Source organism: Podarcis cretensis (genome assembly GCF_951804945.1).
Source record: "Podarcis cretensis genome assembly, chromosome: 12".
In the NCBI taxonomy this organism is placed as follows: domain Eukaryota; kingdom Metazoa; phylum Chordata; class Lepidosauria; order Squamata; family Lacertidae; genus Podarcis; species Podarcis cretensis.
Genome location: NC_137181.1, coordinates 9378459 through 9397868, shown reverse-complemented (window position 1 = coordinate 9397868; position 19410 = coordinate 9378459). Strand labels below are relative to the sequence as shown.

The following is a 19410-nucleotide window of genomic DNA, read 5'->3' as shown; positions in this document are numbered from 1 at the left end:
AGAGAGAGTGCAATGGTTTTTAAGGAGAGGTTAGATAGCCTTCTGTCATGAATGCTGTAGCTGAGATTGCTGCATTGCAGGGGATTGGACTAGATGACCCATGGGACCCTTCCCACTCTACAATTCTATGATTCTGTGTATGCAGAAGGTGTCAGGTTCAGTCCCCAGCATCTCCAGGTCTGGCTTGATACAGTGCTGATTCTGATGTTTTCTAGAAGTCCTACATTGAGTCCAAAGGGATTTACTCCCATGTATGTGTGAGCATGGGACGCAGGTGGCGCTGTGGGTTAAAGCCTCAGCGCCTAGGACTTGCCGATCAAAAGGTCGGCGGTTCGAATCCCTGCGGCGGGGTGCGCTCCCGCTGCTCGGTCCCAGCGCCTGCCAACCTAGCAGTTCGAAAGCACCCCCAGGTGCAAGTAGATAAATAGGGACCGCTTACCAGCGGGAAGGTAAACGGCGTTTCCGTGTGCGGCTCTGGCTCGCCAGAGCAGCGATGTCATGCTGGCCACGTGACCCGGAAGTGTCTCCGGACAGCGCTGGCCCCTGGCCTCTTAAGTGAGATGGGCGCACAACCCCAGAGTCTGTCAAGACTGGCCCGTACGGGCAGGGGTACCTTTACCTTTACCTTTTTATGTGTGAGCATAGAACTGCACCCTAAATTTGCACTGCAGCTATTCTGTAAGAAGCACAACCAGATCTATCCTAAGATTATCAATGTTCTTTTAAACATGAGTGTATGCTTTTAATCTGCTCATATTACATTCAGATCTTTCAAACCAAGTTATTTTAAGGAGCACATAATAGAATTGATTTTTTATTTTTATTTTCATTTAAAAACAATTTTTTAAAACAAAATATTTAAACCAATTATTTTTATCTGCTGGGCTCAGAGTGGGAGGAGAGGAAATTCACACATTCTTCTTGGCAGCTTGGAGCAATCCACACGGTGGGTTAAAGGCGAGTTATTGTTATCCGTTCAGTAATGTCTTCATTCGGTTTTAAACACGCATTTTCCAAACTACCGTTGATTCTTTTGCTGGGCCTATGGAGGGGAAAGAAGGTTAAAAGGAGATGATTAAATTCATGCATACGTTTTCTGCTCCAAATTATTCTGAATGGCAGGTGCATCGAGCAAACCTAGGAATTGGTTCACAGAAGTTGCCTCACACAGAGTCATGAAGAAGAAGAGTTTGGATTTGATATCCCGCTTTATCACTACCCTAAGGAGTCTCAAAGCGGCTAACATTCTCCTTTCCCTTCCTCCCCCACAACAAACACTCTGTGAGGTGAGTGGGGCTGAGAGACTTCAGAGAAGTGTGACTGGCCCAAGGTCACCCAGCAGCTGCATGTGGAGGAGTGGGGAAGCGAACCCGGTTCACCAGATTCCAAGACTACCGCTCTTAACCACTACACCACACTGGCTCTCACCATGGTTTTGGGTCCATGTAGGTTAATATTGTCTGTTCTGACTTGCAGCAGTTTTCCGGGGTTTCAGACACAGCCTTTCCCAGCCCATTCAGGTGACGCCACATTAGCACTGATGGTTGCAATGTCAGATGATGCCTAACATGTGCGATTCAGCCACAGTTATTGAAGATCACCTGCCATTCATCAAGGCACAGTTCACACATTCATGTAAGTTAATAGAAGGCAAAAAGAGTGGAACGTCTGGCCTGGAAAGGTGTCTGCATGATCGGCTGAGACACAAGATCTGTTTGTGGCTTTAGGTCTGTGACAGCTCATCCGCACATGCAAGCAAACCCTCAATATTGTGGACCTTGAGCAACATCAATGCACGTGTGAAGCAACCCGAGAGGCAGAGTAATCAAGTGATCCATAGCCCTGAGATTCCCAAGTGAGAGTAAAAACCTCAAAAGTCAACCTTCTCTTCTGATAACCTATTCAATTAACCATATGTATAAATGACTGTAAACAATTGCTTGGCGCAAAACAGTGTTTTTAAATCACCCAACACTGTTGCTTTAGCTCTGCATTGTTTTAATGGAAGCGGTCAGCTGCCTTGTGGACTCCACACAGCCAGGAAGCACAACCAGGTCAAGCACAAACACATGGATGTAAAAAAAGGCAAGGGAATAAGTAAATGCACAAGTCTTCAGAACCACCCCAAGACTTGCCTCTGATAGTGTGCAATGTCATCCATGCAATCCGGGAGTTCCTTGCCGCACGTCTCCGGAAGCAAGCAGGCAAGGAGTCCACCAGCCACGGCTGCACTGCCAAATATCACCACGGGGATAGAGGGGTGGTACTTGTCCAAGAGACCAATCAGAGGCGAGATGATGCCTGCCAATCTGGCTACCATCTGGCACCACCCCACTCCAGTCTGCCTGAGAAGGAAGGAAGACACGGGTGGCAAGTCTTTCCCACAATCCTCTGGAGGGGAGCTGCATTGGGGGCACTGCAGGAAATCAAAATGGTAGGTCCCAGGAGCTGGCACTGCTTCTATGTGAGCCAGAGGGGGCACATGGAAGTAAAAAGGCAACCCACACAAATGGCACTCTCCCTAGAGATTCCTGAAACCTGGATATAGGCCAAGTGGCTTTTTTTGATTGCTGCAAAGCACAGCCAATAAGCACTATGAACAGCCAGCTCCCCTTGGAAGCAGGAATAAGCATTGGCTTAAAACTCTTAGGCCCCCTAAATGTTCAGAGGGCGTTCAGCTCTACCCCTGGCTCCTTGTGATGTTGGGCACTCGCAATCGTCTTTAGAAGTAGGAAAGTGAGTGGAGGGTGGAGATTTCACTTGTTTCTGTCAGTCTTCTCCATTCACCCAGTCTACAAGTTTAAACTTACAATTGTTTGTTGATTGGATGGTTGGTTTATAAACACAACATGCAGTGCCATTTTTCTAGAAAAAGAGGTGCCGGAGCTCATCATGAACATCTTCCTTGTTCTTTTAGAATGGCAATGATGTCTACCTGAGAGGTGCTGGAGCTGAGCTCTGGTGAGCTCTGGCTGAAAAAAAGCCCTGACAGCGTGTGATGTTTCTCAAATTTTGCTGGTTCTCCAGACCTAGCAGTTCCCCCCTCTCTTTCCACCATTTTGTCATCAAAGCCCATTGCAGTCTACAAGTGCTTGAATTACACAAAGCAGCTGGCTAACTTAAAGGAGCAGACAGGGTGGTGCTATGGCTATGGCTGCTCATATGGGCAACTCCCCACTGCAAAAGGTCATGAATTATCCAATTTAAAAACTGGAAATGCAACCTTTACATCTGATATAACTTTATTTTTTTAAAAAAGCTGTATTTCAGGCCCTCTGCATAAATACACCCCGTTTTTGAGACACAATATTTTTTAAAGTGCATAGCAAGCCTCACCGGACAATAGTTGGGAACAGCTCTGCAGAATAGACATATGATATAGATAAGGAACCAGACATAATAAACTTCCCCGTGGTGGCAAACAGCGTTACTAGTATAGGCAGATCTGGGGGAAGAAAGATTGTATGTCAAAGAAAACCCAAAAACAAAAGCAGTGTGTGTGTGTGTGTGTGTGTGTGTGTGTGTGTTGTCATGCGACCCAGGGCTTCAACAACCCATGTTCAGGGGAAGAGGCCATGGGTACATCTGTATGGGCATGCCACCAGCCTCAGAAGATGCATCTGTTGCCACAGGCATTGCCTTGATCTCCCAATTCAATCTCCTGCTTAAATTGGTGTGTGGTTTCAAATGGGATTGGTTTTTTGCATATCTTAATCTGGGATCTTTATATTTTAACTTTTTGTGTTTTTATAGTTTGTAAACAGCTCATTTTGGCATTAAGAGGTACCGTATTTTTTGCTCTATAAGACTGACTTTTTCCCTCCTAAAAAGTAAGGGGAAATGTGTGTGCGTCTTATGGAGCGAATGCAGGCTGTGCAGCTATCCCAGAAGCCAGAACAGCAAGAGGGATCGCTGCATTCACTGCGCAGCGATCCCTCTTGCTGTTCTGGCTTCTGAGATTCAGAATATTTTTTTTCTTGTTTTCCTCCTCCAAAAACTAGGTGCGTCTTGTGGTCTGGTGCGTCTTATAGAGCGAAAAATACGGTATACGCATGAATTAAATTATACGAAGAAGAAGAAGAAGAAGAAGAAGAAGAAGAAGAAGAAGAAGAAGAAGAAGAATGATAAGCCCCTATAAGAGTAGAGATGTCACTCACCCAAGACAGCACTGCTGCTTAGAGGAAACTGAAGCACTATTGAATGCTCAGCCTTGGTCGGCTGCTTGCTGGAGCAAGCTGAGATTCCAATCAGAGCATCGCCTGGCTTCACTTATCCGAAACTTTTTTGAAGATTGGTTTAAAACAGAGCCCATTTGTCAAGTGTTAGCCTGGGGGATGCTAGCCCTTCAGGGGTTGATATGCACCTTTCGGGATGACTGCGATGAGAAGGCAACAAGCTCCCCCTAGGAGCAAGGCGGAGGATTGGCATTTTTTTCTCCCTAGCCACTGCACCAGGAAGATGCAGGAGAGACGACCTGGAATTTCAACAGCTCCAAAGATAGCCTGCGTCAGGTAGATATCGAAACCGAAACCGCCCACGTTCAAGCTCAACCCGTAGTACACCAAACTGCTGACAAACCTAAAGACGAACAGACCATATCCATGATTAAAAGTACAGTGGTACCTCGCAAGACGAAATTAATTCGTTCTGCGAGTTTTTTCGTCTTGCGATTTTTTCGTCTTGCGAAGCACGGATTTTGGAAAAGCTTCAAAAATCACCAAAGTCTTCAAAAACCTCAAAAAAGGCTACCACACCGTGTGCTATGAGTTGCTCCTCGAAGTCAAGTCGCAACTGCACCCCCTGAATGCACGGTTTTAAGAAAAAGGAAACAAACTTGCAAGACAAAGGAAGCAAACTTGCAAGACGTTTTCGTCTTGGGAAGCAAGCCCATAGGGAAATTCGTCTTGCGAAGCAACTCAAAAAACGAAAAACTCCTTCGTCTTGCGAGTTTTTCGTCTTACGAGGCATTCGTCTTGCGAGGTACCACTGTAAGGCGAGTTTTAAACTGGAAGGACACACAGCACTTCCCAATTCCTCACAGTAGCCCGTTTTAACTTCTTTAAAAGGTTTCTAACCCGCATGGATGGGAGTGCAGATCGTTTTGGAAATGCAACTTGGAAAAGGGCATGTAATTTGGGCAAATTCCAAACGCCGAGCTTTCAGTGTGGGTTGCTGTATGAATAGGATAATATAAAAGGAGACAAAATGTATGAAGATGCTTTCTGCGTAATCAAATCATTGGCCCTTTTGCCCATCTCGGGTAGGTAGTCTTTCCGATCCCATTCTCTGAGATCTAGGAAATACGCCAAGTTGGATATCTGGTCCATCTGACTCAGTATTGTCCACACAATGGCTGTGACTCTCTGGGGTTTCAGGTAGCGTCCTTGCCAGCCACACCTGGAGGTAGCAGAGTTTGAAAAGGGAACCTTCTGCATACAGAGCAGAGGCCAGGAACTTTGCACCTTTGGCCTGCAAATGTACTACTGCAAATAAAGTAACCATAGATAACAGGCTTACCAGACTGCTGATAGGATGAAAGTCACCTTCCCCATGTGGGGGTTTCTAAACAGTTCCCAAATGCCTGCAGACACGGTCTTTTCAGGTTTCAGCTTTTGCAAGACATGAAAGTGAAAACAAAGAGAGAAAGGATGGAGTGGGGAAACCAAGTTAACTTCATTTGTAATCTCTTGCTTTCTGGAAAGCCCATCTCAGTTTACCTTTTTTCGTTTGTTTGTTTCTTCATCAAAACCAAACTATAGTTATGGACCACCCAAACAGTGTTGGCCATATCTGTGTCCCTGTAGCACACTGCCCAACTTCTGGAGACACAAAACCAGGACTCGTGTCTTCCGGGACACGCTCCCGGGCAAGTCATGTGACCTGTTCCTTGCCCTTGCCCCCCCCCAAAAGTGCTTTTGGGGGTGAGAACACAGTGTGAGAGCACGTGACACCGAAAATGGCCACCGCAATCTCTCACAAAAAACCCTGGATGTCCCATTTTTCCCGGGGCACTTGGCAGGTATTCTGTTGGGCTTTGCGGTGAGCGAAAAGAAGCACAGTTCCTGCCCAGCTCATCCATGGTTCCTGTCTGCTCACCTTCTCAGCTGGACAAGGTTTCATGGGAGTTAGGGGTAAACATGATTGTGCAATGGAGACATGAGGAGTTGCTAAATGGAAGCTGCTAAGGAGTCGGAATGGCTTGGCTAGATTCTTTTGCTTGTTTTCCTCTGGATCCAGATGCTGGAAAAGCATGGGGAAAGTGTTATCCACAATCGTACTTTGGTTTTCAAACAGAATGTGTTGCGGCAGTCCGTTCGACTTCTGAAACATTTGGAAACCAAGGCGTGGCTTCTGATTGGGTGCAGGAGTGTCCTGCAGCCAATCGGAAGTTGCGGAAGCTGCGCCAGTCGTTCGGCTTCCAAGGCAAAGTTTGCTAACCTGAACACTTACTTCCGGGTTTGTGGCGTTCGAGTTCCAAGTTGTTCATGAACTAAGCTGTTTGAAAACCAAGGTATGACTGCATTTCTTTTCTTTTGAGCTTAAGTACACGGTAAGATAGGAATGGTGATTCTACGGTCCTCTGCTAGCCCCAGCCTGCAAGGCTAGCAGTCAGGGACATGGGAGATGTTGCCACAAGTTCCCAACCACTGGATTAGATGAAAAGACAGTCTAGGCTGTATGGCAAATACTACTGAGCTACTTTTGCCTCTCTGACTTCATCCTAGAGCCATAGAGCTCCAGTCCCCAGGCCATGCCTAAGGATCCAATTTTTTGATGCTACAAGTAGGCGACTTCAGCAATTTAAAATACATTTATCAGTTTTAAATTTTGTGCTTTTCATTTTTTCTACAAGACACCTGCTTTTGAAAATTGAAGTTATAGTAGCTATTTTTGTGGGGGGAGGGGTGCAAGTAATTAGCCCAAGATATGTCTGGCACCCCTGAAATCTCTCACCGTTCTGAGATTGGGGTGCACAAAACAATATAGACTAGGTGAAATAAATGATATTTTTGGAAAGAATAGCTGGCTACAACGCCCGGCTTCTCTTACCTCATCTAACAGCTTCAGTGGGATGGCTCGTTTGTTGATAGAAGATGCCTTCTGGAGAAGCTTCTTGGCTTCTTCTGTTTTTCCTTTGGTCACCAGCCACCGAGCAGATTCAGGAAGGATCCTGAGAAATATTCCAACAGGCAAGCAAATTCAGGGCAGTCCATTACATCCCTACTAAAAACAAAACAAAAAAACCCAGAATGGTACGGTGACCTGGCAGACAGCATAGCAGGCTGGAACCCTTGATAAACTGCTGCAAGTCCGGACTATGCAGAATTAGATAAATTAACAGGAAGGATTTGAAACCTGCGGGATCAGAGATTCTTAGAGGACTGGAGTAAATATATGAACTATTTGAAAAGTAATTGTGATGAACAGATTACCCTAGTAGGTTTGCAAGAGGTTTTGTAAAGTGGATTATTTGAAATATTACAAGAAAGACTATGAGAATTATTAGTTAAGGACAATTAAATGCAATATAGAAATAAAAAAATGCAGAATAAGTGATAAAGAACGGAAAATCATCACAGGTGTTGATGGAAGTCTAAAATATTGTATAAGATGAGAAGATATGTTGTATGACTGTTGGAACTATGTTAAAAAATCAATAAAAATGTATATGTATGTGTATAGATCAGTGTTTCCCAACCTTGGGCTTCCAGCTGTTTTCGGACTACAATTCCCATCATCCCTGACCACTGGTCTTGCTAGCTAAGGATGATGGGAGTTGTAGTCCAAAAACAGCAGGAGGCCCAAGGTTGGGAAACGCTGGTATAGATAGATAGATAGATAGATAGATAGATAGATAGATAGATAGATGATAGATGATGATAGATGATGATGATAGATAGATAGATAGATAGATAGATAGATGATAGATAGATAGATAGATAGATGATAGATAGATAGATAGATAGATAGATAGATAGATAGATATAGATAGACAGATATGCTGCTGAAAGTCCAACTCATAGAACGTTAGAGTTGGAAGAGACACCATGAGTTATCTAGTCCAACCCTCTGACATGCACCTGTTTTCATTCTAAGCCACCTTGAGGCTCTTGCGGAAGGCAGGGTAAAAACAAAACAAAACACCACTTCAAATAAAAAATAGGCGGGTGGTTGGGGGCCTGTCTCTGGGACTTGTCACATTCTGATCCAGTACTCACCACAGGTAGAAGAAGAGGGCAAAAACTGGAGCAGATCCAGCAAGCTGCAGCGTCCTCCAGTCGCGAAAGGCATAAGCCAGGCCAGCCAGGACCATCTGCCCCGTGGAAAAGGCTGCATGGCTGATAATCACCGTATGTGGACGGTAGACAATTCCAACCCATTCTGTAGCTACAGGTGGTTAGGAGAAATTGATTTCAAAGCATAACAAAAAACCAATCATATGAATAAAGCTTTAATTGTTTTTTTAAAAACAGCTTTTGACAGGGCAGTCTCACAATTTAAAGTTTTGGCTTCAGCTTGCATTCAGTCCCACAAAACCCTCTCTTGATTTTTCCTGCTGGTAGTGCAAAGAGAATTTGCAGCTATTATGTAGGGCGCTTGTCTTGGATGTTCAGCTGTGATTGTTCACACACACACATTCAGCTGTGATTTACTAAAATATTGTTCCAGATGGAAAGCCATTAAAAAACGTATTCCTAGGACAGCATATAGGTAAAGGTAAAGGGACCCCTGACCATTAGGTCCAGTCATGACCGACTCTGGGGTTGTGGCGCTCATCTCGCTTTATTGGCCGAGGGAGCCGGCGTACAGCTTCCGGGTCATGTGGCCAGCATGACTAAGCCACTTCTGGCGAACCAGAGCAGTGCACGGAAATGCCATTTACCTTCCCGCCAGAGCGGTACCTATTTATCTACTTGCACTTTGACGTGCTTTCGAACTGCCAGGTTGGCAGGAGCAGGGACTGAGCAACGGGAGCTCACCCTGTCGCGGGGATTCAAACCGCCAACCTTCTGATCAGCAAGTCCTAGGCTCTGTGGTTTAACCCACAGCGCCACCCGTGTCCCCAGGGCAGCATATAGTGGGTAATAAACCTTGCCCTAGGTCAGTGATGGCCAAACTTGACTCTCCAGCTGTTTTGGGACTACAACTCCCATCATCCCTAGCTAACAGGACCAGTGGTCAGGGATGATGGGAATTGTAGTCCCAAAACAGCTGGAGGGCCAAGTTTGGCCATCACTGCCCTAGGTCAACTGAACTTGGACGGGTTCTTATCTCCCCAATGGGACAAGGTTGACAAGTGGCTGGGGCTGGCCAGCTGTCAGTTGGGGGTTTATTTCGCATAGCTCTGTGCGAAGAAGCCTCAGCTATTGGAAGTTCACCAGGGCTTACAAAGACCCTAGGTCAAGAGTGAACAACATGGTGCCCTCCAGACGTTGATGGACTCCAACTCCCATGAACCCCAGCAAGAATAGCCAATGATGGGAGCTGTAGTCCAACAACCCTGCAAGGGCCCAGGACCCAGGTCTTTTATTCTAACAAGTGCACATCACAAATGGAACAAATGAAGCTGCTTGATGCAAGATCAGATTATTGGTCCATCTGGAGGGCTTTGGACTTCCGAAAGGCAGCAGATCCCAGGGGCCTCAGGTAGAGAAGGATCTTCCCCTTCACCTGCTATTTGGTCCTTTTGTCTGAAGATGTCAGGAACTGAACCTGGGATCTACTACATGCAAAGCACAAGGCTTGACCATTGAGCTATCGCTTCTGCTCGTATGAGAGTCTGGTATATCTGTCTTCAAAAACCATACTTAAGACTCGGAATGCTGTGCTCTCGGAAATGTGAAGCTATTCGGAGCATAAACACCACTCTTGATCTTTTAAAAAATGCAGTCAGAGAGTGAAAAAAAAGGCCTCGCTGATGTGATCCAAAGGAAAGCGAGCCATACATTTGGCACCAGCTTGGCTGCAGAAGTTGCCACCCAGCTGTCTTAGGGACTGCACTCCAGTTTACTCCTTAGCCTTTTCTTCCCCTGAGGATGTCTCGCAAGGCGGCGAGTAATGAATATTCATAATAAACATGATAAAAATAAACACACACCGCACAAAGAACAGCCAGCAAGTGCCGTGGCATGGGGAGATTTCCGAGGGCCAGGTAGAATGGTATTGAGGGCCTCATTTGCCCAAAGAAGAACCCAGAGACTAGGCTTCCCTTTCTATTTTGTAAAGCCGTTTGTGTACATCTTACCTAAAGCTAAACTGCTTATCACGACTCCGGAAACAGAAGCACCCACAAGAAATCGGAACGCAATGTAGAGGTAGAAATTGGGAGCAAAGGCCGTAGCAACCCCAAACACGCCTTCGACGAGCATGGACAACAGAAGACTTGGCCGCCGACCAAACCTGGGAGAGGAGGAAATGCATTTTGCCATGACGTTGCTTTGGGGGAACTTTCCCTCTCCTAAGACAGTAGCAGAAAACAGGAGGCACTCACAAAAATCCCAAGGACATTGGTCTCCAGCTGTAATCTTTAGTAGCTCTCCCTCTCTTTTAAATCAGAACCAGTGAAGGTCCTATGTGAGTGCCTGGAGGCGACTGGAGGATGGATGACGGCTAACAGTTTGAGGTTGAATCCTGACAAGACAGAAGTACTGTTTTTGGGGGACAGGAGGCGGGCGGGTGTGGAGGATTCCCTGGTCCTGAATGGGGTAACTGTGCTCCTGAAGGACCAGGTGCGCAGCCTGGGAGTCATTTTGGACTCAGAGCTGTCCATGGAGGCGCAGGTCAATTCTGTGTCCAGGGCAGCTGTTTGTCAGCTCCATCTGGTACGCAGGCGAAGACCCTACCTGCCTGCAGAATGTCTCACCAGAGTGGTGCATGCTCTAGTTATCTCCTGCTTGGACTACTGCAATGTGCTCTACGTGGGGCTACCTTTGAAGGTGATCCGGAATCTACAATTAATCCAGAATGCGGCAGCTAGACTGGTGACTGGGAGTGGCCGCCAAGACCATATAACACCGGCCTTGAAAGACCTACACTGGCTCCCAGTATGTTTCCGAGCACAATTCAAAGTGTTGGTGCTGACCTTTAAAGCCCTAAACGGCCTCGGTCCTGTATACCTGAAGGAGCGTTTCCACCCCCATCGTTCAGCCCAGACACTGAGATCCAGCACCGAGGGCCTTCTGGCGGTTCCCTCATTGTGAGAAGTGAGGTTACAGGGAACCAGACAGAGGGCCTTCTCGGTAGTGGCGCCCACCCCGTGGAACGCCCTCCCTTCAGTTGTGAAGGAAATAAGTAGCTATCCTATCTTTAAAAGACATCTGAAGGCAGCCCTGTTTAGGGAAGTTTTTTAATATTTAATGCTGTATTGTTTTTAGCACTTGATTGGGAGCTGCCCAGAGTGGCTGGAGAAAGTCAGACAGATGGGCAGGGTATAAATAATATATTATTATTATTATTATTATTATTATTATTATTATTATTATACAGGGTGAAAGGACAGATGCTTCTGGGAGCCCATTAGCCCCAGCCAGCAGGATCGGCAATTAGGGGTGGTGGGAGCCCAAGCATATGAAGGGCACCACACTGGCGGAGGCTGGTGTAACTTACATACTCCCAACCTCCCCCAAGTGCTGCTTGTGATTTCCAGATGTTTGCCTTGTATACTGGTGTGATAGGAATTTTGAGGTCTTAGATATATGTTAAATGTTCATAAGTGTAAGTATGCGGATGATACCCAGCTCTACCTCTCTTTCAAATCAGAACCAGTGAAGGCGGTGATGGTCCTGTGTGAGTGTCTGGAGGCGGTTGGAGGATGGATGGCGGCTAACAGATTGAGGTTGAATCCTGACAAGACAGAAGTACTGTTTCTGGGGGACAGGAGGTGGGCAGGTGTGGAGGACTCCCTGGTCCTGAATGGGGTAACTGTGCCCCTGAAGGACCAGGTGCGCAGCCTGGGAGTCATTTTGGACTCACAGCTGTCCATGGAGGCACAGGTTAAATCCGTGTCCAGGGCAGCTGTGTACCAGCTCCATCTGGTACGCAGGCTGAGACCCTATCTGCCTGTGGACTGCCTCGCCAGAGTGGTGCATGCTCTGGTTATCTCCCGCTTGGACTACTGCAATGCGCTCTACGTGGGGCTACCTTTGAAGGTGACTCGGAAACTACAACTAATCCAGAACGCAGCAGCCAGACTGGTGACTGGGAGCGGCCGCCGAGACCATATAACACCGGTCTTGAAAGACTACATTGGCTCCCAGTACGTTTCCGAGCACAATTCAAAGTGTTGGTGCTGACCTTTAAAGCCCTAAACAGCCTCGGTCCAGTATACCTGAAGGACATCGTTCTACCTGGAAACTGAGGTCCAGCTCCAAGGGTCTTCCTGCAGTTCCCTACCTGCGAGAAGCCAAGTTACAGGGAACCAGGCAGAGGGCCTTCTCGGTAGTGGTGCCCTCCCTGTGGAACGCCCTCCCACCAGATGTCAAAGAGAACAACAACTACCAGACTTTTAGAAGACCTCACAAGGCAGCCCTGTTTAGGGAAGCTTTTAATGTTTGATGTATCATAGTATTTTAATATTCTTTTGGAAGCCGCCCAGAGTGGCTGGGGAAGCCCAGCCAGATGGGCGGGGTATAAATAATAAATTATTATTATTATTATTATTATTATTATTATTATTATTATTCAATAGGTCTTGAGTTGGAAACACAAAGCCGTATGCATGGATCAATCACAGAAGGCAAATCATTGAACGGTTCATTTATCCAGTCTGTACAACATTTATTGCACATGTAACTTGTTAAGATGCAGTTGTACATTTATCCACTCCATGTTTACAGTATCTCCAGGCTTTGTTTTGCACATGGCACCTTAGTATGATTGATGCTTGAATGGTTACAAGTCGATCTCTATTCTAGTTAATATTCTAGTAAATTTGGTTTTATACTTATAAGCCAGTTTGTGGTGTTGTTGTTTTGCTGCATTGTTGCTGTTGAAGACACACCCCCAAACCCCAAACTGCAGATGTAACCATTCGTGATAAAATTTGACTCTGTCCATTGAGGTCTTAACTGAGACTAGGGACGTGTCTCCCACTATGTGTGTTAAACCTTCCTAGCCTTGCAATGATGGCCGTGTTATCACAATTTCTACTGCTGAGAATAGTTTATCTCACGTGCTTTAAACTTTGCAGATAAATGTCATAAACCCAATGAACCTCCTGAGTTTCATGGCCACACCTCTCTGCTGTCTCTGGTTTTGTGCTTGCGGTAGACTTTATGAGTCTGGTGACACAGGCAGCAGTGCCACAATCACTTTTACCCATTTTTAAGACACCACGTCGCTCTAAGGACCAAGCTACATGCCAAGTTAAAATGCATTTATTTATTTATTTATTTTGCATTTAAGGTGCAGGTTTCTAAAAATTGGAAATTGCATTAGCTTGGGGAATCTAATAATTACAAGCAGGGAGGTAAGCAGTGGGGAATTTAACCCATTCCTCCCCTGCTACTGTCCTGGGTAAAATCCTTCTGAAGCTGATTTTTGGGGACGGGCAGGAATCTCCTGCTGGCTGACCACATTTCTAAACGGCAACACTTTCCCAGCCTACTGCCCCTTATATTTTCTCTCTTACCGGTCACTTAACAGACCAGACACCAGCGCTCCAGCGAGAAGGCCCAGCATGTAAATAGATTGTGAGATGTCGTTTAAATCTTCCCAGTCACATACCAGGTCAAACTTAAGGAAAGAAAAGGAAAGCCACTTTACTTGAAGGGAATTAGGAGAGAGAAAGAATTAAACTTGCACCTTGACAATGGGCACATATTTTCAGTAGCCAAGGCTTGTGCATAGGAAACTGTTTTCAACCAAGGCGTTAGCATACTAGGTCCTCCTAACCCTCTGTTGCCTGCACTAACTGGCATCACCTGTCCAGGAATACAGACCTGCTACTTTTAATTGGAAGGATCAGAACTCATTGGTAGAACACCTGCTTTGTATGCAGAAAGAACTAGATTCAATCCCTAACATCTCCAGATAGTAAACCCGGAAAACCAGGGGAGCAGTCAGTAGAGACCAGGGCTGTTCAACCAAGGTCCATTCAGATCTTGCAATGAACTAATTCAGGTTAACTAATTCACTGAATTAAATCAAACATCTCTGAATTGCACCTATAATTTCCAAGTGAATTGAATGTGAATTAAGTTCCTTTTGTGGTGTAACTTTGGGTGATTTTTAAATTCAATTTGCTTTTAATTTTAATTGTGTGTGTGCGCGCGCGTGCACACACATATGCACACACAAATATTTTTTGATGATGGCCATTGCATTTACCATTTTTACTTGCCTGAAAAATGATGCTACTGTTTAAGTTTAAAGTTCATAATTTGGTGGGAGGGAGCCGGAAATAGACAGGAAGACAAACAAATGAATGCAAAGCAATACACTTTCCCTGGCTTGCAAAAACACCTAGGGTTGCCAAATTGTGATTCAGCATCATCCGTGGGGCAGGCACTGGGGTTGGGAGTTGTTGTTGTTAATTAAATTTATATATTGCCTGTTGTCCAAAGATCTCAGGGCGGTTCATAAGATGTTGCTTAACAGGAGTCGGCACCTATGGCTACAGGTGTGGAAGTGAAATGGTGAGGCATCTAATCATAAGCCTGCATTTTTATTGAGGCTTGATCAGGGCCTGTATTTTAAAATGAGCTTAAAGATTTTCAAATGTTTCATGCCAGGCAGAAGAGCAGCTGCCTAAGAACCTTGGCAATGTTTTTTCCTCCTGGATAAGGGGGCCCCCTGATTTATAGCAGAAAACAATTCTCAAAGTCGTAAAAAGGGAATTACAGGCTGACAGCCAAGGTTACACTGACCCTACATATTACAGAAGATAAAAAAGAAGAGATAAACATAATTAAGAGTGGGTAAATAGTAAAATAAAACCATGTGCCTCCCATTAAACTTGAGCCGTATTTTCCTAAGGTTCAAAGGTCAAGAGCAATGGAAAAGCATCTAGCTGGCAGAAAGGAAGAGAATATTTTGGGAAGTCTTTTTCTAAAGTTGTTTCTTTCTTAAACTGAGATCCTTTTAAGATTTCTTTTCCTTTTAAAAGGTTATTTATGTTATGTATTAAATATATTGGCTTAAATGTAATTATGCAAAGGAATTAAAAGCTAAGAAATGTTAAATCCTTATGCTAGATTCTTATTTCATATAGTTGGAAGAGATCACAGGGGCCATCAGCCACCAGCCCAGCCCCCCCTGCCAAGCAGGAAACATCATTAGAGCACTGGTTGTCAGGCCTTTGTTTAAAAGACCTCCAAAGGAAGGAGATCTTTCAATGATGATCCTTGACATCTGTTTAAGATAAAAATTTAAGATTAACCATCTGTTTTGGAGGGCAATAGGGCGAGGTGAGCTGGTAATTAAGGTTCCTTGTTGAGACACATGTAAGATATATTACTACTTATTTGTCATTTATAGATAGAAGAATATATAGCTTTTTGATTCCCATAAAAGGGCAGAAGGAAATGGGTGTATCTTTTGTGATTGGTTCTAGCAAACAGCCAATAGGAATTTCAACCAGGCTGATTGGACAGAGGCAGCCACAGGAGGAGCAAGGAGGCTGGATTAAAGAAATATAAGTGCTGGCCAGAATGGCAGGAGGCAGGCCAGAGCTTGGTAACCATATACCACTGTGCCTCATATTTATTTGTCTGACAAATAAATTATTATTTTAATTTCTCTATTGCTGCGTTGAATATTTCATTCCAGCTAAGCGTTAAACCACAAGCAGGGTGCTACAATGGCTCTGAATTGCGAGGGTGTGGAGTGCAGCAGACAGCACCTCCTGAAACTTTGCTGTGTTCAAAATGAGGTACCTGGGACCATACACAATGCATGCATGGCTAAACTGTGGGAAAGGGGATTAGACAAACAAATGGAGAATAGGACCACCAATGACTACTAATCATGATGGCAATAGATTGCCTCCAGTGGTTAGCCACTGTAAGAACAGACTTTATTTTCACCTTTGGTGGACGTGCCCAAGGATTAAGACCTTCTGGGAGATGATCTATAATGAAATGAAAAAGGTATTTAAATATACCTTTCTGAAGAAACCAGAGGCCTTTCTCCTGGGCATGGTCGGCCAATTGGTGCCAAAGAAGGACAGAACTTTCTTTATGTATGCTACAACAGCATCAAGAATACTTATTGCAAAGTATTGGAAGACACAAGATTTACCCACCCGGGAAGAATGGCAGATGAAGGTGATGGACTATATGGAACTGGCGGAAATGACTGGCAGAATCCGAGACCAGGGAGAAGAGTCGGTGGAGGAAGATTGGAGGAAATTTAAAGACTATTTACAGAAACATTGTAAAATTAATATCTGTTAGAAGGATGTTGGAATAATATTATATGATTTTAGCAGGAATGATATAAAGGATTTGGGAATAACTGACTGTTAATTGGTGAAAGGAGGAAAAGTAAAGTTACATTATATTAAGACAATTTACAGGACAAAAATTTTAAAAGAGGGAAAGGATTTGCTGAAATGGATAATTGACCTAGAATACAAAAAAGGGAGGTGTGAGGAGGTCAAGGAAATAAGCTAATGAAAGATTAGTAATGAGGAGATTTGATGCATTTTTCTTTGTGTTTTTGTTTTTAGTTTAATGGGTTTTACTTCTGTTTTTTTCTTTTTTTATATTGTGATGTGTTGTTTTGTTTTTGTTTAAGGTGGTATTTTTACTTTTTCTTTCTGTAATTTTTGAAACTTTAATAAATATTATTTTTTTAAAAAAAGAACAGACTTTATTTAGCCTGATTCTAAAATGCTCTTCCTATATTCCTAGGAACAGGAATTTGGTAGTGCTAGCATCAAAAGGCCAGAGGTGGACATGCAAGGAAGTCTCAAAAGCTGTGAAGTCCACTCCATTTCACTGTTGGGAGGTGTTGCGGTGGACCACGTGGCCACCCACTCTCCTCCGGGGGCGGGGGACAAAGTCCCGCATTGCCCGGGGGATCCCGGCCATGTCATTGTCCAGCCGACCAATCCGGTGGCTGGGGGGGGGGGTGTTGCCGGGACCATTTAAGCTGGGGCGTGAGCTGGAGGGCTTCCTCTTGGCTCGCATCTTCAAACTCCCTTCCTCCCTCCCTATTTTACAGGTTTTCTGCGTTGGCCTTGCTATGGACCTCGGTTGGTCGCCATTGAGGGGCCTGGTAGGAATTTTTCCACTTGGCAAAACTGGCAAGGGGCCATTTGGTTTTCGCCTACCTTGTAGCAATCGTCACAACTTTGTAAGGTTTTGCGGTTAGGCATCATTTGACCTCGTGATGGGGGAGCAGCGGAGGTGTGGCCATCACCTGCTCCTCCAAGCTTAAGGGTATTCCGTTAAAGGAATCCGGGGGCGTGGATCTTGTCCGAAGCCTGGGGCGGGACTAGGGCCATGACACGACCCCGACAGGAACACCAGGGGGAGCTCGAGTTGGTCTAAATCGACAGGGCTCCCCTTACTAATGGTTTACCCTTACTGGACTCCCTGCACATAGGGCAGGAGTCAGATATAGTCGGGTTCATTCAATGCCTAAGCCAATACCGCTCACAGTCTGTAATCAATAAAGTTGCCAAAATATGCCCAATAACATTAACATAGTATCTGTGTCCTGGTGTCTTATTCTTTACGAGGGGGTGTGTCTGGACACACAATTAGGGACTCTTCCCAAAAGGAGCTAGAGGAGTAGGACAAGAGCGATGTTTTACACACCGAAGGAAACTATCGACCAGGACGTGTGGCTGTTAACCCTCCAGCAATAAAGCGCCGCTGCCATTAATATACTGCTTTATGTTTAAATAGGCTTCTCTGAAGCATGACACGTGCTGGGACAATCTTATATAAAGAAATAACCAAAATCAGTCGCTGTTGCCGTCACTTCTAACGGTTCAAAAAATCACCTTCAGGAATGTACACTTCGTAATGTCTGCTTCCTTGCATTTTTTGCGAAGAGACATTGCAATGCGCTGTCTGTGCAGAATAAAAGTGCTGGACTGCAGTCCTGCCCTACGGTCTGAAGACCCACGAGGCCACCACCTTGTCGAAGCTAAGCAGATCCAGGCCTGCTAAGTGCCTGGATGGGAGACCCCATCGCAGCGGGACAGAAATGTAGATTGCCTTGGGATCCACGAAGGGAAGGGCACAGGGGTATATAGACTGCTTAGAAGCCATTTTGGCACATAATCAGTATATAAATTAATAAATAACTTAGGGGGGAAAGCAAGCAAATGATTCAAAGGGTAAAATACAATTTCCAAACCTGTGTGAGCAAGGAAGGCTTTTGGTTTGAAGGATAAACCCACCCACGCCGACACTTTTCAGTAGAATTAAGTCCATATTGCATGATGGCATCAAGATCCCAGTCCACTGGAGTGTACATGAGACATTCTTCAAATGTCCCATCGGGCTTTTTGGGAAGGGTCAAGTTCAGCCGTTCCTCTTCAGTCAGGTTCAAGCCGATGGCGTTGAACCAGCTTGTGTTGCAATGATGGGGCTCTTCCAGGACCATGAATAACTGGGAAAACATATGGAAGGCGAGGCTTGGCGAGGCTAGAGTCACGAGCACCAACAACCGCCACTGGAAACGCCCAAAGTCTCCAAGAGTTTTGATGATTTCCCCAGTGTCAGACATTGCTAGATTCTTTCTACCCTTCCCTTCTGCGACTGCAATCTCCCCCAAAGACCTTTTTCACCTAGCCTCTGGAATTAATGTTTAAACCCAAAATAAATGTTTAGATAGGATTTGGCAACAAGGATGGGTATCCACTGTGATCTTTTGACAGCATGACACGCCTCACATTTCTGCAACACTACTCTGCAACCCATTAACCCGGCTGCCAACAATAAATGGCAATATCATGGGAAAATGCTGTATTGAAAAAGGGACAAGACAAGGTTGTCCCATGTTGCCACTGTTATTTATTCTAATGTTGGAAATGCCAACTAAGGAAATATTGAAAAATGATGGGGGGGGGGGGACCAAGAACCAAGAATTAAAGTTGGGCAGAGGGATTACAAATGTGGTCCAGAACTTCTCTTGAGGAAGGCTGGTGTGTTGTGTGGATATTCTCTTGTATGTAAGCATACGTGTGATAGGAATTTTGAGGTCTTAGATATATGTTAAATGTTCATAAGTGTACCAACCAAGCACATACATAGATCAGCACAGGAAGACCGACCTGGAACCATTTTGATTCCCCAACTGACCAAATGTTTTCTCTGCAAGGTCAAAAGAAAATGGAAAAGCCTCCCCATTGTCTTTTCTTTCACAAATCCTGTCTTAAGGGTATGTCTGTGTTTGAATAGGGTGTGAGCCTGTGACCTGGCCCAGGAACTAAGTATTTATCATTACAAAAGA

At 45.0% G+C, this 19410-nt stretch overlaps 2 protein-coding genes across 4 annotated transcripts in view; one reads left to right on the top strand and one right to left on the bottom strand.

Annotated features, from left to right (window-relative positions):
• XIRP1 (xin actin binding repeat containing 1) overlaps nucleotides 1-19410 on the top strand; it is a 282674-nt gene that overhangs the window by 93246 nt on the left and 170018 nt on the right. The gene's annotated exons all lie outside the window — the stretch shown is intronic.
• Nucleotides 802-19268, bottom strand: LOC307199170 (solute carrier family 22 member 13-like). Of its 3 annotated transcripts, XM_079946894.1 has the most exons (10): nucleotides 18313-19262; nucleotides 13631-13734; nucleotides 10247-10401; nucleotides 8220-8388; nucleotides 7051-7171; nucleotides 5518-5609; nucleotides 4364-4578; nucleotides 3337-3445; nucleotides 2136-2345; nucleotides 802-1042 (listed from the first exon to the last, which is right to left on the bottom strand). In XM_079946894.1, exons 1-10 carry the CDS (start codon nucleotides 18682-18684, stop codon nucleotides 952-954), a joined length of 1638 nt encoding a protein of 545 aa, XP_079803020.1. In that variant the 5' UTR covers nucleotides 18685-19262; the 3' UTR covers nucleotides 802-951. The 3 variants fall into 3 exon arrangements, with proteins under 3 accessions (XP_079803020.1, XP_079803021.1, XP_079803022.1); XM_079946895.1 differs by lacking the exon at nucleotides 3337-3445 and having other exon boundaries at nucleotides 2136-2341; nucleotides 18313-19268; XM_079946896.1 differs by lacking the exon at nucleotides 802-1042 and having other exon boundaries at nucleotides 2166-2341; nucleotides 18313-19268.